General features: G+C 40.2%; 1 protein-coding gene across 2 annotated transcripts in view; it reads right to left on the bottom strand.

The window, feature by feature from the left end:
* Positions 1-1,718: 1,718 nt before the first annotated feature.
* Positions 1,719-20,001, bottom strand: part of LOC126253135 (vesicle transport protein SEC20) — a 33,373-nt gene continuing 15,090 nt past the window's right edge. The window contains exons 3-5 of one of the 2 annotated variants that reach the window (XM_049954277.1): positions 8,273-8,383; positions 8,061-8,182; positions 1,719-2,226 (exon numbers count right to left, since the gene is read on the bottom strand). In XM_049954277.1, coding sequence (XP_049810234.1) covers positions 2,039-2,226; positions 8,061-8,182; positions 8,273-8,383 — 421 coding nt within the window. In that variant the 3' untranslated portion in view covers positions 1,719-2,038. The remainder of the gene's footprint in view (positions 2,227-8,060; positions 8,183-8,272; positions 8,384-20,001) is intronic. The other variant, XM_049954275.1, reaches the window with a different exon arrangement.

The raw sequence follows: 20,001 nt of genomic DNA on the forward strand, positions 1-20,001 counted from the left end.
TTTTACCACTAGATGGCACCAATAAGCATCATACTGTAAATGGGTTCAGCTATGAATGACACATGAATTGTAATATGACAGCTATAGTGCAAGCTGCACGTTAAACCAACCATACTGTGGAATATGCATGACTGCACAAGTTTGGTGTTCAACAGTTGTGGCACAGTTGGTTAGGTGAACCTATCCACTGCAGCAAGGTCATAGCAAGTCAGACAGGAAAAATCAGTTTTTAACTGTCCCGAGGTCAAAAACCATGTACAAAACAACAATGACTTCAGTTTTTAATGGTCCTGAGGCCAGAAACCTCATAAACAGCAAAAACAAAATTTGTCTTTAATTCTCCTGAGGGTGGTACACGGCATGTTGAATACTGTTTTCTGCCACAAGATGAAGTTGAAACACGGCAAGTTCCACAACAGATCTGACTGTCTCAGGAATGTGAGAGAATGTGTTGTGCAACATGTGCTTCAATTCAACTATGTTTGTAATCAGAGCACTGTACACAGCATCTTCCAGATAGCCAAACAGCCAGAAGTCACATGAATTTAGATTAGGTGATCCAGATGGCCAAGCTGTAGAGAAATGATGGCTGGTAATTCTAGCATTTCCAAAATGCCTCTGCAGCAGATGCTTCATTGTGCAATGTGCAAAGTAGTGCCATCTTGTGTAAAAATGATCCTATTCTCACAGCCACGTTGTTGAAGGGTATGAATAATGTTGGTGTGCAAAAGGCTCTCATAGCGTTTACCAGTGACAGTAAAGGAAACAGCATCAGCAGGACCCACCTCCTGAGGCCTTACAGTAAATGATGCTGTCAACCCACACTACACAGTTACTTTTGCAGTATAAAGCAGTACCGGTTGGTGTGTGGGTGAATTTTCCATTGCCTACATTCTGCAATTCTGAGTACTGACATGTACTTGGAAGCAGAAATGGACTTCATCTGTCCATGAATGTTCCATGACCATTCATTGTCCAGTTACATGCAATCGAGAAATTCTAGAGCAAACGTTTGTTTCCTGGCAGCTCAGAATGAGGCAACTCCTGAACATGAGTAATTTTGTATGGATAGCAATGCAAGATGTTTTGTAGGATTTTTTTGCACTGTGGTCACAGACATGTCCAACGTTGAGGCAATTCCATGTGCACTGCAGTGCTGTGGCCACATCATCTACTGACATCAGATCAACTGTTTACCTTCCTCTGCAACACAGCACTTCAAAAGAACCTGTGCTTTTCAAATTTTGTAATCATTTTCTCCAGACCCTTGGCACACATTGGACCAACACCCTTTTTCATAGCCTTGAGTGTCCAGAACTTCTGCAGAGTTGTTGGCACACAGTCACCATTCTTGTAGAAGAGCTTTACCAGCATCTGGTGATCCTGCATTGAGACAGTTATATCAAGCATCTCAAATGCAAACTGAAGAACAGCCATGTACCCCACATCCTTTATTTTACACATTTTTATGCATACAGTGCCATCTACTGGTAAGATTTTTATTAAGTTCCCCCCACCCCCCCCCCATAACATTTCCCCCTTCTTTGATAATATTCTGTTCAAATTTGATGTTCTAAGCAGTGGTTCACTTTTTACAGTGTTCTGAAACTGGCTTTAATTACAATCACCCTGTAGATTACAAATATTATGTCATGTGTATTTTATGAACAAAAGTTTTTCAACTAACTGTACTTCATTTTTTTATTTACCTGTACATGTTATAGAGCAAAAGTAGTATCATTTTCAGGGTTATTGCATTTCAGTTGAGATTTTTCATCACAGCCTGATGAAGCAGTTGCACTTGCATTTTGTGAAAATTTATGTCACTAGCGGCAAAATCAGAGAGACTGAATGGAAACTACACAATTGACAACAAGTGTTTCTTGCCCCAACTTCTTTCAAATCAATCAACAGATCAGAGGCACATTATGGTACAAGTTTTTATGTTCAATTTATTTACAAATAAAAGTTACACATAAAGAAAGGAAAATTTTTCTCAACAATAGAATTTTTTAAAAAAGCTTTGTACACAGGACACTCAAAATAACCTCTTTAAAACAACATATACTGCACAAGCGACAAAAAATCCAAATGCAAAAAATATTAAAATTTTGTCGGTAAATTCTCTTTGACCATATTTAGATAGTAGCTTCCCAGACTGGTTTATAACACTACCCAACGTGTGAAGTTCTTCATGTGTACTGTGCACCACAGATGATGATGTGGCTGAAAATGAAAGGTGATCAAGTTAGATGTCATTTTTTATTCATTTTATATGCACAATAAAAGTGCAGATGGTCTCATACCTGTTAATAAGTACATAATTTATGGAAAGATTAATTTGTCTTCTATCAAAAGCAGAAAAGCACTTCCACTATTTTACATACTACCTAGTTTAATTGTACTCTCATGTTATTCCAATTCAGAAAATAACAGCAACAGCAGACTTTCACAACATTCTTGTATAATAACCGATACTTCTTGAAAACAGGTTTTCTTCGATCATTTCAACACTTATCCCATACATCAATCAACAAGTAATTTGTTTCCTTAATAATACACTGTTCTTAATTTTCATAGTCCAACACATTTAGCAATGATGATGATGAACCATTTTATTGTGCATAAGACAGCAAAGTTGATAGCACCTATACAGAATATCGAGTGATAAGGGTGGGTAAAATATGCAACCCTATAAAGCTTATACATTTAGCCATCAACTCTCCAACATATTCAAACCTTCAACCAAAGACTTGTGTAGAAGTTTTGGTAACAGAGCAAATTTTAAGATCAGTATGAAATTTATTTTGGAATCAGATATAAGACAGGCACCCATTTATATGATATTGTTTCTTTGCATGGTAAAATAACACACACTGCTAAAATGCAGTGTTCTGAAGTGCATGCACTACCAGCATCACACTTTCAGTTACCACAGTAATTCTGTAAATGCATATGAGTGAGGGTGACATCAGCCCATCTCTATGACTAGACTGTGACAACAACATTTACACCTGATAAACATTTTCAAATCATCACATGATTTTATATTTCATTGTATCTATTGTTACTATTACATCAACTCCCATGTTAAAGATTTATGTTGCCACAGTTAGCTAAACTGAGTGTGTTTTGCAAAAAATTTAGATTGTAGTTTCATTGGGCATACTGTGGGAAAGACAAAGGGGTACTCAATAAGGCTCTCTTCCATGAAATTGTTGATTAAGCCAGAAAAATCAGGAAAACACTGAACAGGAAATGGAGGCAAGCAAAGGGCAGACAAGCAAAAACCTTGTTAGCAAATCCAAAATGTAGTTAACCAATAGATTTCACCTCTACTAGAATTAGAAATGGAAGAGGCTCAATACTCACCTGGATTAATCATAGTGCAGGAAAACTTGGCTAGACATCTTTCAAAGAAGTCACGAGATAAACAGAACAGGAAACTAAGAGTTTTGTTGCAAGGTAGCCACGGGGGTGTAAGCCAGCAGTGACAGAAAAAATTACGTTAACGATACCAGATCACAAGTTTTGTAAACCAAGTACTAGTCTTAATCAGGTAATGGCAAATGCAGGAAAAATATGTAGGGATGTTGGCAATCTTGGTCAGGTTCTGGTAGTTGGGCGAGCTGGAAACAGCCTGGCTATAAACATAAAGTACTGGAGGAGACTTGGACAAAACATGAATTGCCACTGCACAAGTGTGCATTTTGTAGAGGTCCTGTGGCATAGTGACTAGTCATGGGTTGACTTTGTTATAAATGTAGTAAACAAAAAGACTAGACAGGATCCTGGTCGGTGCTGTTCCAGTGGTTGCTATAGGAAGTATTGGAATGTATTTCTCATGGTCCACACCTGATAGGCAAGTTAGCAGATCTATTGGCAGAAAGCATAAGGGGGGTGGGGGGTCCATTAGCACAAAAAACCCAGTCTTTGTGAGTCATTAGAGGATTAAGCAGACAAAAATATACATGATTTCACAGTTTATTTTTAAGAATTCAGTAGCCAGAAAAGCTTAAGGAATGCGGTTACAAATTAGCTGTGTATTAGTATAAATCCAGAATGAATAAAGGAGGGAGTCAATTTCATAAAAAATGAATGTAAATTCAAAAACATTGACAAATAAATTTTGTACAGACCAAGGTATGGAAGCATGTGCTTGTTAGTTAATATTTGCACAATATAACATTTGTTACTGTTACATTATACATATCGTCAGAGGGGAATTAGGAAATTTTCATGAAAATTTTTGATGCCTTATTGTGCTATTTATCAGGCAGAAAGAAAGGATCATTGATCTGTCAATTTCTTTACTCCTCCACTTCCTGATTCCCACTGCTTTGAGGTCCCTACCATATCTTCAAGACATATTTTCCTGGGTCTTACTCTTCTTCTCCCCTCAGACTTTCCTATAAACATACTCTGAACACTCAGAGTTTCCGGCATTATCTGTACATGACCAGTCCACCTTATTCTTCCTTGTTTGATTTTCACTGCAACATTCACCTGTCCAAAAAGTGTCTGCTGTGTGTGTTTGTCATTATTCTTCAGCTTTCCTCCCGCAAGAAAAGATGGCTGACAAAATCCGCAATTAAGAGAATGATTGCCTTTTTTGACACCGCGGGCTTGAGCCATCATGAATTTCTACCCAATGGAGGAGGAGAAGACAATGAACATCATGCCTCTAGCTGTCACTTGATCTCCAGATCATAATGGTAGCACCAGGACTCATCTCCTGTAATGATGTGGATATCCAACAATGCTTTACACAGGTGCTTCAAGCGATTCCACAACAAACAGTTGCTGGCAGTTAACAAACAGCTTTACGATTGAAGTCAGAAGTATGTTGTAGCCAATGGTGCTTTTTTGAAGGTCAGTAAAGATATTTTATTTGTAACTATTGTTTCCTTTATTTTCTGAGAGCATTCAACAAACTTTACTGATGCACCCTGCATACTTCTACTGTATATATCTAAACTTCATTTTTCATCTCCTATTAAGTAAAATATTTATATGGCCATCATATCACGCACTCACAATGGCAGTTTCAGACCCACTTGAAAATAGCCTGACGTAAAGGTTGCAAATGGTTGCGGACTTAATGAAGTTCTTAGTATCAACTGGAGCAGCTTTTCATTAATTGAACATACAGTTGCAGTATCAGCACCCTCCATAAATGGAGAATCTAGTCATCTAAAAATGTTATTAGCCATACATGGTTTAGTGTGAGTTACAAATTTCCCTACTCAATAAGTTCAAGACAGTAGTACACTAATATATACGGTAATGTACTCAGACAACAAGCACAAGTTGAACAAATACATACCAACCCTGTGATAAATGGAATGTCAGTTCATGAAGCACAGTTAATCAGATCACGTAACATCAAAGTCCCTTATCTCAATGGATTTCCTCATTGGCAGCCCATATCTTCACTAGATTGATCCCCTGTCCATGTCTGCTCAGCTGGCCAGTGGTCATAATGCTTTGGCTTATCATTGTAGTCCCAGTCACAGGTAAAGCAGCATGGTCATAAAGCTTTGGCTTATCATTGTAGTCCCAGTCACAGGTAAAGCAGCTGGCACACCACTGTTCATTGGAAGAATACTAGGGAAATGCAATCAATCCACAATGGAGATTGCATACAAAACACCTGTGTGATACATTGTAGAGTAATCCTGATGTGTGTGGAATCCATACCAAATAGGACAAAGAGGTGATACTGAACAGATTGAAAGAAGGGCAGCATGAATGTTCACAAGTTCATTCTACCAATGGGAGAATATCACGAACATGCTGAAAGAACTGAACTTACAGACACTCACAGAGACACAAAGTATCCCGTGAAAACATACTTAGAAAGTTTCTAGAACAAACGTTAAGCAATTAATCTAGGAATATATTACAACCCCCGACCTATTGCTTCCACAGTGATCACAAAGGCAAGATTAGAACAATTACAGCATGCACAGAGGCATTTAAGCGATCATTCTTCCTGTGCTCTGTATGCGAATGGAATGAGAGAAAGTCCTAATAATTGGTACAAAGGGATGTAATCTCTGCCATGCACTTCACTGTGGTTTGCAGAGTACAGCTGTAGATGTATGTTCCTTAAGAAAAAATTACCCTTTTTAAGCAATGCATTGTCACTCAAAGTTTGTTGGTGGGGACCTGACACAATCTGAACAAACTTAAGATCTGAAAACTTCATTCATTGATCATTAATTTTGAATTTTGTCAAATCTGGGAGTTTCTGGGCTTCCTGAGAAGCCAATATGTTGATTTATCTGACCATGGTGTAAAACACTGGTATTCACCACAGCCACTTCTAAAAATCTGTTCTTGTCACAAATCACACATTACTACATTGTTCAGAAGAAATAATTGCTGCACTCTTCTATTGATCAGCAAACAATGATTAAGGAAGTTCATGTCTTTCTGTCTTACTGAATATTCATTGAGATTTCAGGCATGAAGCTATATGTAGTCCCTTTCTTTCGCCGGTATTTCTTCAGACATGAAAACTGGTGAAAGATACAAAATAGAGCTTAAAAACTGAGCTGTCTCTGGCTATATTCTCAAATCCAGGCAATTAAGCAGATGTACAAAATACTGACACTTTCATACATAAAACATTTTGTGCATTTTCAACTACTTGCAGCATAATGAACAGTCCATTAAATTTCAGGCATGCAGCCACGCAAATAAAATTTCCTCCACTGATATTTAAACTATAGATATTTAAACTGCAGAGAAGTCATCATGGTGTCACCGCCATCAATCATACATCAATAAGCAAATCGAATGTCTGTAATACTTCGCCACAGGCGGCGCATGTGTAAGAGTATTTCTTTCCTGCCGACCAGCATCTGTGACCCGCATGCACAGTACTGCCGCAGTGGAGCATATAAGGCCATGCTTGGCATCTTGTCGTCAATCTTGTGACTCACTCTGAGGATGGCTGGACAATATGCGGTCGAAATATCAGTGGAGGAAATTTTATTTGTGTGGCTGCATGCCCGAAATTTTAAGGACTAGAAAACATCTTGCACATTTCTCACTCCATATCACAAGTTACTGCTTTATGTGCACTGGTGACATAGCAACCACAACACAGAGGCTGGGGAAAAAAGTGCTTATGCCCCCGAAGCAACACTAATTACCTCAAGAGATAATTCATCTCATAGTTCTATGTAACTTCGTCTTGCAGATATGCTGATTGTGCATCCATAATCAAGCTGGGATAACACAAGTGCTGTTCGCTCTTTCTCTTTTCATGTGTCCTGTCACTAATATCCCCTAACTGCTGTAGAGACCTTGCCTTCAGATTCTTCTCTGTGTCAGGTAAGTCTCAGTTGAACTCGTTGCCAGAAACTACAATGAATCTTTAAAATATACAACAGCCTCTATCATTATAAGTGTTAAAAGCCCAAAACATGAATCATTAAAGAGCACTTAGAGCAACTTGTCAGTCAAACACTTAAGATTAGCTGCAAATGTCATTATAGAGTCATTACTGAGGGCAGAAGCAATTTAAAGATAAGCACCACTGAAGTGGGCCACCTAGAATGTACGTTATTCCAGTATTGCAATTGTGACAAGTCATACTTACAAAATTGCTTCAGATACCACAACAACAGTCTATGTGAAAATCAATCAGGTTCATAGGTTGGTGAACTCTTTTCAGTTTGTTAAAGTTTTAATGTCTCAACAGTAATGACAATTAGTTCAGAAGGCACCAGTGACAGGGTCATCTTGGCATTCTTGTAAACAGATTTAGGAATGCTATGGGGAAATCGGAGTGAGGGGTATAAAGTTGCGATATGAGCCTTCTTGAAACTGAATACTAGACCAGCATCTGATGCAGCCCAAACATAGCATGCTTAGTTCTGAGCAAGCAATTTGAAATAACAATAGAATAAATTCTTCACTTGCTTTAGTTCATGTAATTTGAACAAATACCAGAACCTGGGTATTGATTACATTCTCAACTATCAATGAAAAAGATCTGTCAATGTGGAGATAAGGGAGAAGTTTATGATATTACTGAATGCACATACCTAATGTATCCAACGTCTCTGCACTATGTTTTGTTGTTTCAGCCAATGCACGGCTGATAGAAAGAAGTTGTTCTGTTACATCTGTCGACAGTTTTACCAGACTTTCTTTATCTTTTCTTTGCCTATAAAAATGAAAGAAATATATATATCATATCATATTCCTGTTAGTAATAAAGTTTTATCCGGATTAGAGAGCAAATCACAGCACTTACCTGTGTCTCAAACTTGCTTCTTCTGAAGAGTCCCCAAGGAGCTCTTCCCGTGAGCTCCTTTCTATACTAAGCAGGCAGGTAATGTTTGCTTTACGAAATGCTGCAAGAGTACTGCAACAGTGTAGAAAACATGTAAAAACTAAATGATTCAAAAACTGTCAACATTTATACATCCTCTTTAATGTTTATGGAAAACATCATACATAGCAACTTTATGATAATACATTTACATTTATTAATGCTACATCAAATATGAAATTACTAATATAAGGTAAACAGAAATGGAATTTCCTCTTTTTTTCTTCTAAAAAGTGATTCATCATATATTCAATGCCTTTATCATGTATCTGCATTTTCAACTCAAAATCTTACTCCCACACAGTCTCCTTTTCAAAATCTTTGGCTCATTCCTGCCACAACTCATTATTGAAACATTTTAAAACCACTTTTTCTGTCACTCTAACATTAACTTCCAGTGAAACAATTTTATTCCAGTTCCCCATCATTACGTGCAGCCATTCAATTTGACTCTCACTTTGTGACATCAAAATACTCTAGACTCGTCATCTGTTCACTAGTTCATATGTTTCTTGTTAGCAGCAACCTCCAAATTCTTTCTCATTTGAAAACAGAAGGTTTTACTCCTCTCAAAGAATCATATCTGTTGAAATGATGTAGCAAGCAGAGAAAAAGAGTCTCTGCACAATTGAAACTGAAGATGTCATTTACGGATTAACCATAGCACACTTGCCAATCAAGTAATTTTCATGTTTCAGTCATATGTCAGGGCTCTTAGCCCCCCAGCATAACAGCACTACACCGTAGGTGTGGCCTATGCCACAAGTCACAGGGATTTTGGCAAACACTGCTACTGCAATTCTCTACGGACAAATTATCTGGGCAATTAAGCCAACTACTACCACTGTTACTCAATCAGAAGCTCTCTTCGAGTCATCCCACAACCTGTCAACTGACATCAGCCCAGCAACCAGGAACTTTAGCTCCCAGTGTGAGACAGAGCACCCTGCAACTGTCCTCAAGCTACACCAAGACTTGGCCTCTGCAGTGCGGGCCTCTTGGACTTTGGGTTTGGCCCAATACAGTGTTGTGTACTTACACATTCAGTTCTTCATCAACTAGTACAATGACTCTTGAAAATAGGGTTCAGTTTTCCATGTCAGACAGTCTATCGGACTTATATTTTTTCTCTTTTTTCAGAGACTTAATTGTAAACTATTGTTTGGTTTTGTGTAATTACACTCCGATGAAGAAGAGTTGAAGCTTTATATTCATTATAACCACCTTACTTTTCAGTTTCTATCTGGGCTTCAATTTCAAACAATGGAAAATCCAGAATGAACTGTAACAATATTATGAAGAGGATAGTTGCTACTCACCATATAGCGGAGATGCTGTTGCCCAACAAGGCCTTTGTCAACAATGGACAAAACACACACACACACACACACACGACCACAGTCTCTGGCTACTAAAGCCAGACTGCGAGCATGATGGGAGAGGCAACTGGGAGGTGGAGGCTAAGAGAAGGTTGGGGGGGGAGGGGGTGGAGGGGGGGGGGATGGATAGCAGAGTACTTGTAGGGGAATGCAAAGTGCTGCTTGTGGAAGTGAGAAGGGACCTTCAAATTGATCATTCTTCCAGTGTCACTCTTGGGTATTTTCGCTTATTTCCCATACCTTTCCTCTACCACGCAAACGTGTATCTCTTCCTACCAATCCCTCCCCAACCCCCACTCCTTCTCCTCCTCTCTCTATTCCAGTTCACACCTACTAACTTCACCTAATCTAGTCACATCAGCTGTCCCCCTTCTTCACACTTACCCACCCACAGACCTGCAACCGACATTACAACCTTTTTAATTATTTTTTCTCTGATCTCACTGTGTCTTCACGCCAATTTCACTATCGGCCTGTTCCCTCAGATTTCATTTTGTTTCTCATTATTTCACCCATTTCATCCTTTTCATGATTTTTTCCATGTGTTTGGATGGATTTTTGCCGATTTTTTTGGACGCATTTCTAAGTTACTTACGTTTTTTACGCATTTTTATCCTTCTGCTTCAATAGAGAAAAGTTTCTTTACCCCTAGCCAGAACCCAGTCCCACATACCATTCTTGCATTGTTGCTTGGCTCATGGAATACCCCCAAATGGCCTTACCATCAAATTACCAATATCCGGCTGCCACCCTTCCTTCTACAATGACCCCCATCTTTTCAGATTCCATAAGTCCTCAACCCTCATCAACATAGTCCTCTCCATCCATAAAATTCTCCTGCTATGCAACCCAAATTCCTGGATCCCATAACACACATTGAAATACTCGCCCTCCAGGAACTAGAGCAACATGAACAATGCTACCTCAAAAAACTCTCCACTCTGTTCACTTCATACTACCGACTTAGACTACAGCTATCCACCACTTCAACAACAACCTCTAAACCTTTCCCACGTCCCCTCATAAGCTGACAAACCCTGTCTCGCAAACCTACCACATTTACCCCACCCTCAAACACTTCCTCCCACCACCAGACAGAATAGAGAACCTAAACAGACCTGAAACACAGTCATGAATCTTTCCTCCAAAAGCCTTAGTCCAGCAGAAATATCAGTCCTTTCTAAAGACCTCACCTTTTACCCCACTCCGAAATTCAATCATACAGTACTTTTTCAAAACCACCTCTCCTTCTCTCAGACCCTACAGTGTAAATACTTTTTCGCCACCAAACCTACCAGCCAGAGTCAACCAGAGACCAATATTGAACCCTGCTTGACTCTGTTCACTCCTCCATCCAACCTTGATCCACCCCCACTGCCTCCAAATCATCCACCATTAACTTCCCAGAATTTCTTAACTTCAAATCTTGACTCACCATCATTCCCCAAATTCCGCAACATGCAAATTAACCTTAAATCCACAGAAGTAACCACAATCCACTACCTAAAAACTGATCCCGACATTATAACTCTATCTGCTGATAAAGGCTCCACCACTGTTGTTTTGAACCACAAGGATTACCTGGCAGAAAGACTCCACCAGCTGTCAGATTTGTCCACCTGCAAACCCTGCCACAGTGATCCTGTTCCAGAAATCCAGCAGGATCTCCAGTCTCTCCTCAAATCCTTAGGCCCATCCCAGAATGTCTCCCCAGAGTCTCTCCCCTCACCCCTACCACTCCCTGCACTCCTACCTTCTACATGCTTCCTAAAATCCATAACCCCAACCTCCCAGGATGCCCCATTGTGGCCAGTTACTGTGGTCCCACTGAGAGAATCTCTGCTCTGACAGGCCAACACTTTCAGCCTATTACCTGCAACCTACCCTCCTAAATAAAAGATGCAGACCAATTACTCCGCTGACTCTCCACAGTTCCTGTTCCTTTACTATGGTGCCCTGCTCGTCACTATTGATGCCGCCTTCCTTTACACTAATGTCCCTAATGCCCTTGGCCTTACCGCTAACAGACACTACCTTTCCCGACACCTGATGGATTTCAAACCAAAAACCACCTTCCTAGTTGCCATGACCAACTATATCCTTACCCACAATTACTTCACGTTTGAAAGCATTACCTATGTGGGGTACGGCTATGGGCACCCACATGGCACCACCCTACGCCAACCTATTCAAGGGCTTTCTAGACCAGTCCTTCCTAAGCACCCAGAATCCCAAACCCCTCACCCGGTTCAGATTGATGACATCTGCATGATCTGGATCAAAGATGAGGAAACCCTATCCACATTCCTCCAGAACCTCCAATATCCTCTCTCCTATTCACTTCACCTGGTCCTACTCAGTCCAACAAGCCTTGATGTTGACTTCCACCTCAAAGATGGCTACACCAGTACCTCTGTCCATATGACACCTACCAACCACCAGCAATACCTGCACTTCAACAGCTACCACCCATTCCATGCAGCCTAGCCATCCACGGTCATCGTATCTGTAGTGATGAGTAGTTCCTCTCAAAATATACTGAGGGTTTCACTGAGGCCTTCACAGGCCATAACTACCTTCCCAACCTTGTACAAAAACAGATCTCCCATGTCTTATCTTTCCATTCACTCACCATCTCCCAAAGTCCCACCAACTGGCCACAGAGGAGCATTCCCCTCGTGACTCAGTACCACTCAGGACTGGAGCAGCTGAATTACATTCTTCAGCAGGGTTTTGACTACCTCTTGCCATGCCCTGAAATGAGAAATGTCCTATTCAGTATCCTTCCCACCCCTCCCACAGCGTTATCCCGCCACCCACCGAACCTAAACAAATATCCTCATCCATCCCTACATAACCCCTGCTCCCAACCCCTTGCCTCATGGCTCATATCCTTGTAATAGACCTAGATGAAATACTTGTCCCATACATCCTCCCATTACCACCTACTCCTGTCCAGTCACAAACATCACCTATCCCATAAAAGGCAGGGCAACCTGATCTACAAGTTACGCTGCAACCACTGCGCTGCATTCTATGTGGGTATGACAAACGAGCTGTCTGTCCACATGAATGGCCAGTGACAAATTGTGGCCAAGAAACAGTTGGAGCACCTTGTTGCTGAGCACACTGCCCAACATGTCATTCTTCATTTCAATGACTGCTTCACAGCCTGTGTCATATGGGTCCTTCACACCAACACCAGCTTTTCTGAATTGCGCATGTCGGAACTCTCCCTGCAATATATCCTATGTTCCCATAACCCTCTTGGCCTCAATCTTCATAAGTCATTGTCCTTACCCATTTAGCCCCTTCTCTGTTCCCATTCCAGCACTATACAACGCACCTAGTCATTTTATATCTCTCCTTTTCTGCTACTCTCTGCCCTCTCCCCTGCCCTCTGTCTAACCTCTCGACTGAACCTAGCTGCTCTACCCCCTCTCCACCTTGTCTAACATTGCCCCCACAAGCAACACTTTACTGTCCCCCACCCCTACCCTGCTATCCCTCCCCAACCCAGCCTCCTCCTTACCCCCACTAACCATTTGTCTCTCCCATCATGTGCTGCTGCTCGCAGTCTGGCTTCAGCTGGCAGAGACTGTGGTCACACGTGTGTGTGTGTGTGTGTGTGTGTGTGTGTGTGTGTGTGTGTGTGTGTGTGTGTGTGTGTGTGTTTGTTTGTTGCCTATTTACAGTCTTTTTGTTGCTGCGACTCACCATCTCCGCTATATGATGAGTAGCAACTATCCTTTTCATTATATTGGACTTAAGTTTGTCTGTGCCAAAATAGGCGTGAGTCACTTCACACTTTGTCAGTGGTTTTATGCTCCAGCACTGCCAGTTCACACTACAACTAAACCTATGACGACATACATACTCTACAAATCATTGTGAAGTGCATGGTAGAAGATGCTTATAACATTACTACAAGTCAGGGTTTATTCCCATGAATTCTTAAATGCCTTTGCGCTTGCTGCAGTTAGTCTAATCTTGTCCTCAAGATCCCTCCAGGAGCAATACATACAAGGCTGAAGAATATCTCAAGATTCTTCACTTAATACTGGTCCTTGAAATTTTATGGATAGGCTGTCAGCAAATTCAGTTTTTCAACCTTTCCCTGACATGCTGCAGTGATCCAAACAAATCTGAGACCACTTAGGTCACCCTTCTTTGTACAAGGTCATTATCACCTGTTAGTCTTATTTTGTATGGTCCCCATACACATTTGAGCAATATTCTAGGATGGATCACACATGTGTTTTGAAAGCGACCTCCATTGTAGACTGACTGCATTTTCCCAGTATCCACCAATGAAACAAGGTCTGCCACCTGCCTTACCTATAACTGAGCCAATGCAATTATTTCATTTAATACCTCTACAAATAGTTATATCAGGTATTTGAATGAGTTGATTCATTCTAACTGGGAATCATTGGTATTATCATCATCTGATACTACATTTTTCCATTTTATCAGTGGCATAATTTTATGCTTCGGGTACATTTCATGCAATATTTGTACCACTTTGAAATCTTATCAAAGTCTGGTTGAATACTTCTACAGCATTTTTTCAGACTGCTTTATTATTGAAAAAAAAGCATCATCTGCAAATTACTGTTAATATTGTCTGCCTGGTGATTACTATACACCACGAACAACAAGGATCCCAAGACACTTCCCTGGAGCATGTCTGACTCTACTTCTACTTCTATCAGTGACTCTTCATCCAAGATATCATGCTCCATCCTCCCTACTAATGAATCCTGAATCCAGTTACAAATTTTGTCCCATATCCCATATAATCACACTTTGCTTGATAAAGATTGGCTTGGTACTGAGTCAAATGCTTTACAGAAGTCCATCTGATTTGTCTCAATTCATGGCTTTCAAGATGTCATGTGAGAAAAGTGAAAGTTGAGTTTGTTTGATCAATGTTTTCAGAATCCACACTGGTTGCCATCGAGGAGGCCATTCTGTTCAAGGTACCTCAATATTTTTGTACTCAGAATATGTTTTAGGAACCAAGAACATATGAGACTAAATGGTAATTTTATGAATCACTTCTGTTACCCTTCTTGTAGATGTAAGCATTGTGCACAGTTTTTTGTTTAAAGGATCTATGGTACATCGTGCTTAAAATGGGAGCTTAATCAGCCACAAATTCTGTACAAAATCTGGCAGGGATCTCCTTTCAGGCCCTGGTGCCTAGTTTCATTTCAATGATTTTAGTTGATTCTCAGTTTCACTGCCACTAATATCCATATAATTCATTTCTGCACTGGTACAAATTGTAAACCAGGGAAGTATATTTGTACCTTCATTAGTAAATGAACATTTGAAAATTTATGTTATGGAAGAGACAGGTTTACTGCCTCAGTTTGCTTCTTGCACCACTGCAATGATGAATGATATAGATGTTAGTGTCAGTGGCATTGAGAAACAGCTGAAATCATTAAAATTAAACAGTAACACTATTCTGTCTGCATTCATGTTGGTCTGACAGCTGATACTCAAATTTTTCAAATTTTCTATCTTGCTACTTAGCCCAAAGTTAATATAGGGCGTCTGCACCAAAATGCCCTATTTTTTTATGCAGTTTACAAATAGTAAATCTTTTTCTTTGTTTCAGATTTAATTTTTCCCTTGGGTGCAGAAGGACTGAATGCTGCTGCTTAATTTTTGTCATTTGGCGCATTTTCATTGTTTCACTATTGTCCATCCAAGTGAAAATGGCATCAGTTCAGGAGAAGACATAAACTGTGCTTTTGAAGAAGAGTTGAAATCCATTTTTATGCTGCAAAGGCAGTTTCATTCTGTTTACAAGAAAGTAGCACTTGAAACAAAAAGGATAAAAAGCATGGCATTTGGAGTTTCTGGACACTGGCAGCATTCTGAAGCGACAAAGAGGGGGAGGGGGGTAGGTCAGCCTCTCTCTGAAAAACAAGTTGAGAATGTCAACCAAGTATTCCAATGAGGTCCATGCAAATCAATTTGTCAAGCTGCGAAAGAATTTCAGACACCAGTGCAATTATTGATAAGGTCCTCAAAAAATTGTTGCTTCTGTACCAAAACAAAGTGCAGATTCTGCAGGCCATGAAGACAAGAAACCAATGAGTATATGGATCTGCATTTGAAATTCTTAACCGAATGGACCAGATTCCTGCTGTCTTGCCAAGTGTAATGTTTTCTCATAAGGCCACATTTCATGCCACTGGATCTGTCTGTGTGTAAGCATTTGGGGGTCACAGAATCCACACAGTATCAGTGAAATAAGCAAGATAGCATGAAAGTGAATGTTTCAGTGTGGCCTCATGCACGAAAAGATAACTGGTCCAGCCTTCTTTGCTGAGGAGCTTGTCACAGGAATGACGTATCTAGACATGTTGGAGATGTCTGCTTTACCCTCTGGAGACCTGCAACCAAATCTTTGGTTTCAACAAGATGGTGTGCAACTTCACTTCTCACTGGATGTTCTGGAAATGCTGAATAGAATATTTCCAAGATGCTAAAATGGACATGACAGAACTGTGAATTCACCTTCAGATTCTCCTGACATCACACCATTGGTTTTTTTTTTTTTTTTTTTTTTTCTCTCTCTGGGGCTACATGAAGGACAGGGTGTTCACCACTACAGTGCAGGACCTTCTAGACTTCCATACTTGGACTGTGGAAGTCATCAGTACCATCCCTCCAGAAATGTTGCAGTAGACCTGAATGGGAACTGAATACAATTGAGATATTCTTCATGTCACCATAGTGGCTCACATGGAAGTATTTCAGTTTCATACTGCATTTTTTTAACTTAAGTTGACATACAACTTATTTCTTCAGAAAGAAATACGTTTATTTCATTTTGATTTTGACAGTTACATCTTAAAGACACATGTTAGTCACATTTACATGCTTTGGACTTCCTTAACAGATATGACATGTTAATGGTCTAAGAACTTTTAGCACTGTACTTGACAGTGGCATAAAAACCAAAAACTAAATACTACAAAAGATAACTACAGTAACACTTAGTCAAACGATCATTTGCTCATTAAAAAAATATTTTATTTGATTTGTGTTGGGAGCGAACTGAAAATAGGGCATTTTGGTGTAAACACCCTGTATGTTCAACCCTCTCCTGACTACAGGAAACTGCTAAAGGAGTAAATTGCATAAAGCAGTAAAAGCAAACCAGTATTGTCAGTGCAGTTCAGTAAAGTGGGCTGTGTCTCCAGCTGTGAATATTACAATGAGGCTCATGTATACTATTCAGTTTGTCAACATGATTCAAGAAGTCTTGCACACAATGTCATTTTACAGCGAGGAGGATTGTCAGCATAGCCAAATTGTTATACTTCATAGCAGTCACATTCAAACATTCAACCACTACCATGAGACACAAAAACATTGAAAATCTGCCTTGTAGTGATCACCCAAGTTCAACATCAGTGGTTGATCACTGCTACATATAAAGGCTCATAATTACCCAGACAGAGCTTTGTGCTACCTTTTTGGGGGAAACAGAGGGCTGCTTGTCCCAGAAGTGTGAAACCATCACATGATTGATTTGTTCTCCAGGCGACCATCACCAACAGTACACTCTTGTCCCAAGTCACCAAGCACCATGGTGAGCAAAGAACGTGGGTGAGGGAACATCTGGAATGGAACTCTTGATCAATGGTATCAGGTTCTCTTTACCAACGTAAGTGTATTTGTCTGTTGCTTGATGATTGTCATAGAAGAATGTGAAGGTGGACAGGTATCAAAATAAATCTAAGACAGTTAGTCCCACAAATTCAGCATGGGAGCCGATATGTTTGGATGTTGGGTACCTCTCATAGCTATTGAGGATCATTTGAGGGCAGTGCAGCATCGGAACAGGATCTTCCAAACTACTGTCCAGTCCTACAGTCAATATTTTGGTGATAAGTTTCTCTTTCAGATAAGAATGCACTATCATACCATGTCCACTTCATGAAAAACTTCTTTCAAAAGGCAGAATCAACTGAATTGAATAGTCTGCAGTATCTAGTCCTTCATTTGGGCACCATGAGAGGTAGTATATTTGGGAATACAGGACTTCAGTTCCCATCTAGATGAAGGTTTCCTATGGTTTCCCAAAATCACAACTACCAGTATTACCCATTTAAAAAAAGGACATTGCAAATTTCCATTTATCCATCCTTCCTCTAATGACCTTGTAGTTGACGGGAGATAAACTCAAATCTTTCTTCTTTCCTTCCACCTCTTCTTTATTTGGCTTCATAATGATTCCACTTACAGTTTTCTCAAAATCTTTGTAGTATCAATATTCTTATTAATGTGGAAATCAAATAAAATTAAAACTAACTATTATCGATGGAGTGCAGTTTAGGATGCTCTTGGTCACAGTCTGGCATCTGCAGACTTCTGCCTCGGGGTGTACCATTGATGGGGTGACTAGCACATCACACGAAACCTCACAGGCTACTTGTTTTGCCTGTGGGCTCTGCTAATGAGGCACCTTCCAGTATACCTGATGTCAAGGAACTGCACTCACCACAGTGTGAGTGGCAGGTTGTAACTCTTCATGTTGCTAGGGACAGCAAGGGAAAAGTGGGGAATGGCTGCCTGGTTTCACTAAATTTCCCTCCATCTGTACAAGTGACTGCTCCTTCAGGAGTGTCCACGCAGGCCAAGAGGTGGAGATGTTTGCTAGTTATCAGGAGCTCCAATGTTAAGCATGTTGAGCCTACACTTTGAAGTACCATACCCAGAACTGATTGGGGACCTACGGGTTAGAGCCAAGTGGTATGTCTCAACCAGAGGCTCCATCATTCCTTAATGGTCTTAGCTGAAGATTTCTGGACGTGCCTTATGGGGTGGAGCATTGCAGAATTCTCCTAGATAGGTCAGAAGTGCATTACACAGAGGAAGCAACTACTTCGGTAACACTACTTATGGAATTCACAAGGTTTTCTTTTTCTTTTTTTTATACTAGGCAATAGTTTGAGGTCCTCTGATGAATTCTCATCAGTCGATACACAGAGTGAAATCAGACTGCATCCAACGTAAAAATATTTCGAATATACAACTTTAATAGTAAATTGCCTCAGCATTTGTAACAATTCCTGTGAATTTGCCACCCTCCTGGAAAGCTGTCATGCTCAAATTATGCTCAGAACCAAGAGTTGGATGTAACCTGAGGAATAAAACTACAAAATATTTAATGAGGCATGGGACATTTATCAAAAAGACAGGTTAGATATTATATGAGGAGGAGTGGACATTGCAACGGATAAAATATTATGTTTATTTAGGATGAAATTTAAACTGACTGTAAAGTTATCTGGCTGTGAGTAACTGGAATAAATGACCTTACGTTAATCATCAGATGTTGTTACCAGTCACCTGATCCCTCTGTAACAGTTACAGACAAATTCTAAGAAAGTCTACACTCAGTACCATTGAAGTACCCTGACATGCAATTTTAGTACCACTGGGATGTCTATGGATGAATTGTAGGTGGTACGAATAGACAATCTTGTGAAGTAGTTCTTAACATATTCTTCCAAAACAATCTTGAATATGTAGTTAGACAAGTCACACATATTAGAAATATTTTAGACCTTGTAGCTACAAACAGGTTGATCTTATCGACAAAGTCAGTACAGAGACAGCGATTAGTGACCATGTCACTGAAGTGATGACAGTTCCTGAAGTTAATAATGCCATCAAGAAGAGTGGGGGAGTTTTTATGCTGGAGAGAGCAGGAAATCAGTTGTTACCACACTACTTAGACAGTGAATGGGCATCACTTAGTTCCAATATGACTGACATGAAGAATTATGGCCCAAGTTGAAACTGATTGTAAAGAATATTCTGGAGAAGTATTGATTAAGGATGGAAAACATATACTTGGTTTAATAACAAAATTTGTAAAATGCGCGCACACACACACACACACACACACACACACACATACAGACACAAGCAGACATTTGTAAAAGCAGAGAGTTTGGGCAGAGATGTCAGTCGAGGCGGAAGTACAGAGGCAGAGATGTTGTTGAATGACAGGTGAGGTATGAGTGGCGGCAACTTGAAATTAGTGGAGGTTGAGGCCTGGTGGGTAACGGGAAGAGAGGATATACTGAAGGGCAAGTTCCCATCTCCGGAGTTCTGACAGGTTGGTGTTAGTGGGAAGTATCCAGATAACCGGACGGTATAACACTGTGCCAAGATGTGCTGGCCGTGCACCAAGGCATGTTTAGCCACAGGGTGATCCTCATTACCAACAAACAC

Source organism: Schistocerca nitens, chromosome 4 (genome assembly GCF_023898315.1).
Source record: "Schistocerca nitens isolate TAMUIC-IGC-003100 chromosome 4, iqSchNite1.1, whole genome shotgun sequence".
Taxonomy (NCBI): Eukaryota; Metazoa; Arthropoda; class Insecta; order Orthoptera; family Acrididae; genus Schistocerca; species Schistocerca nitens.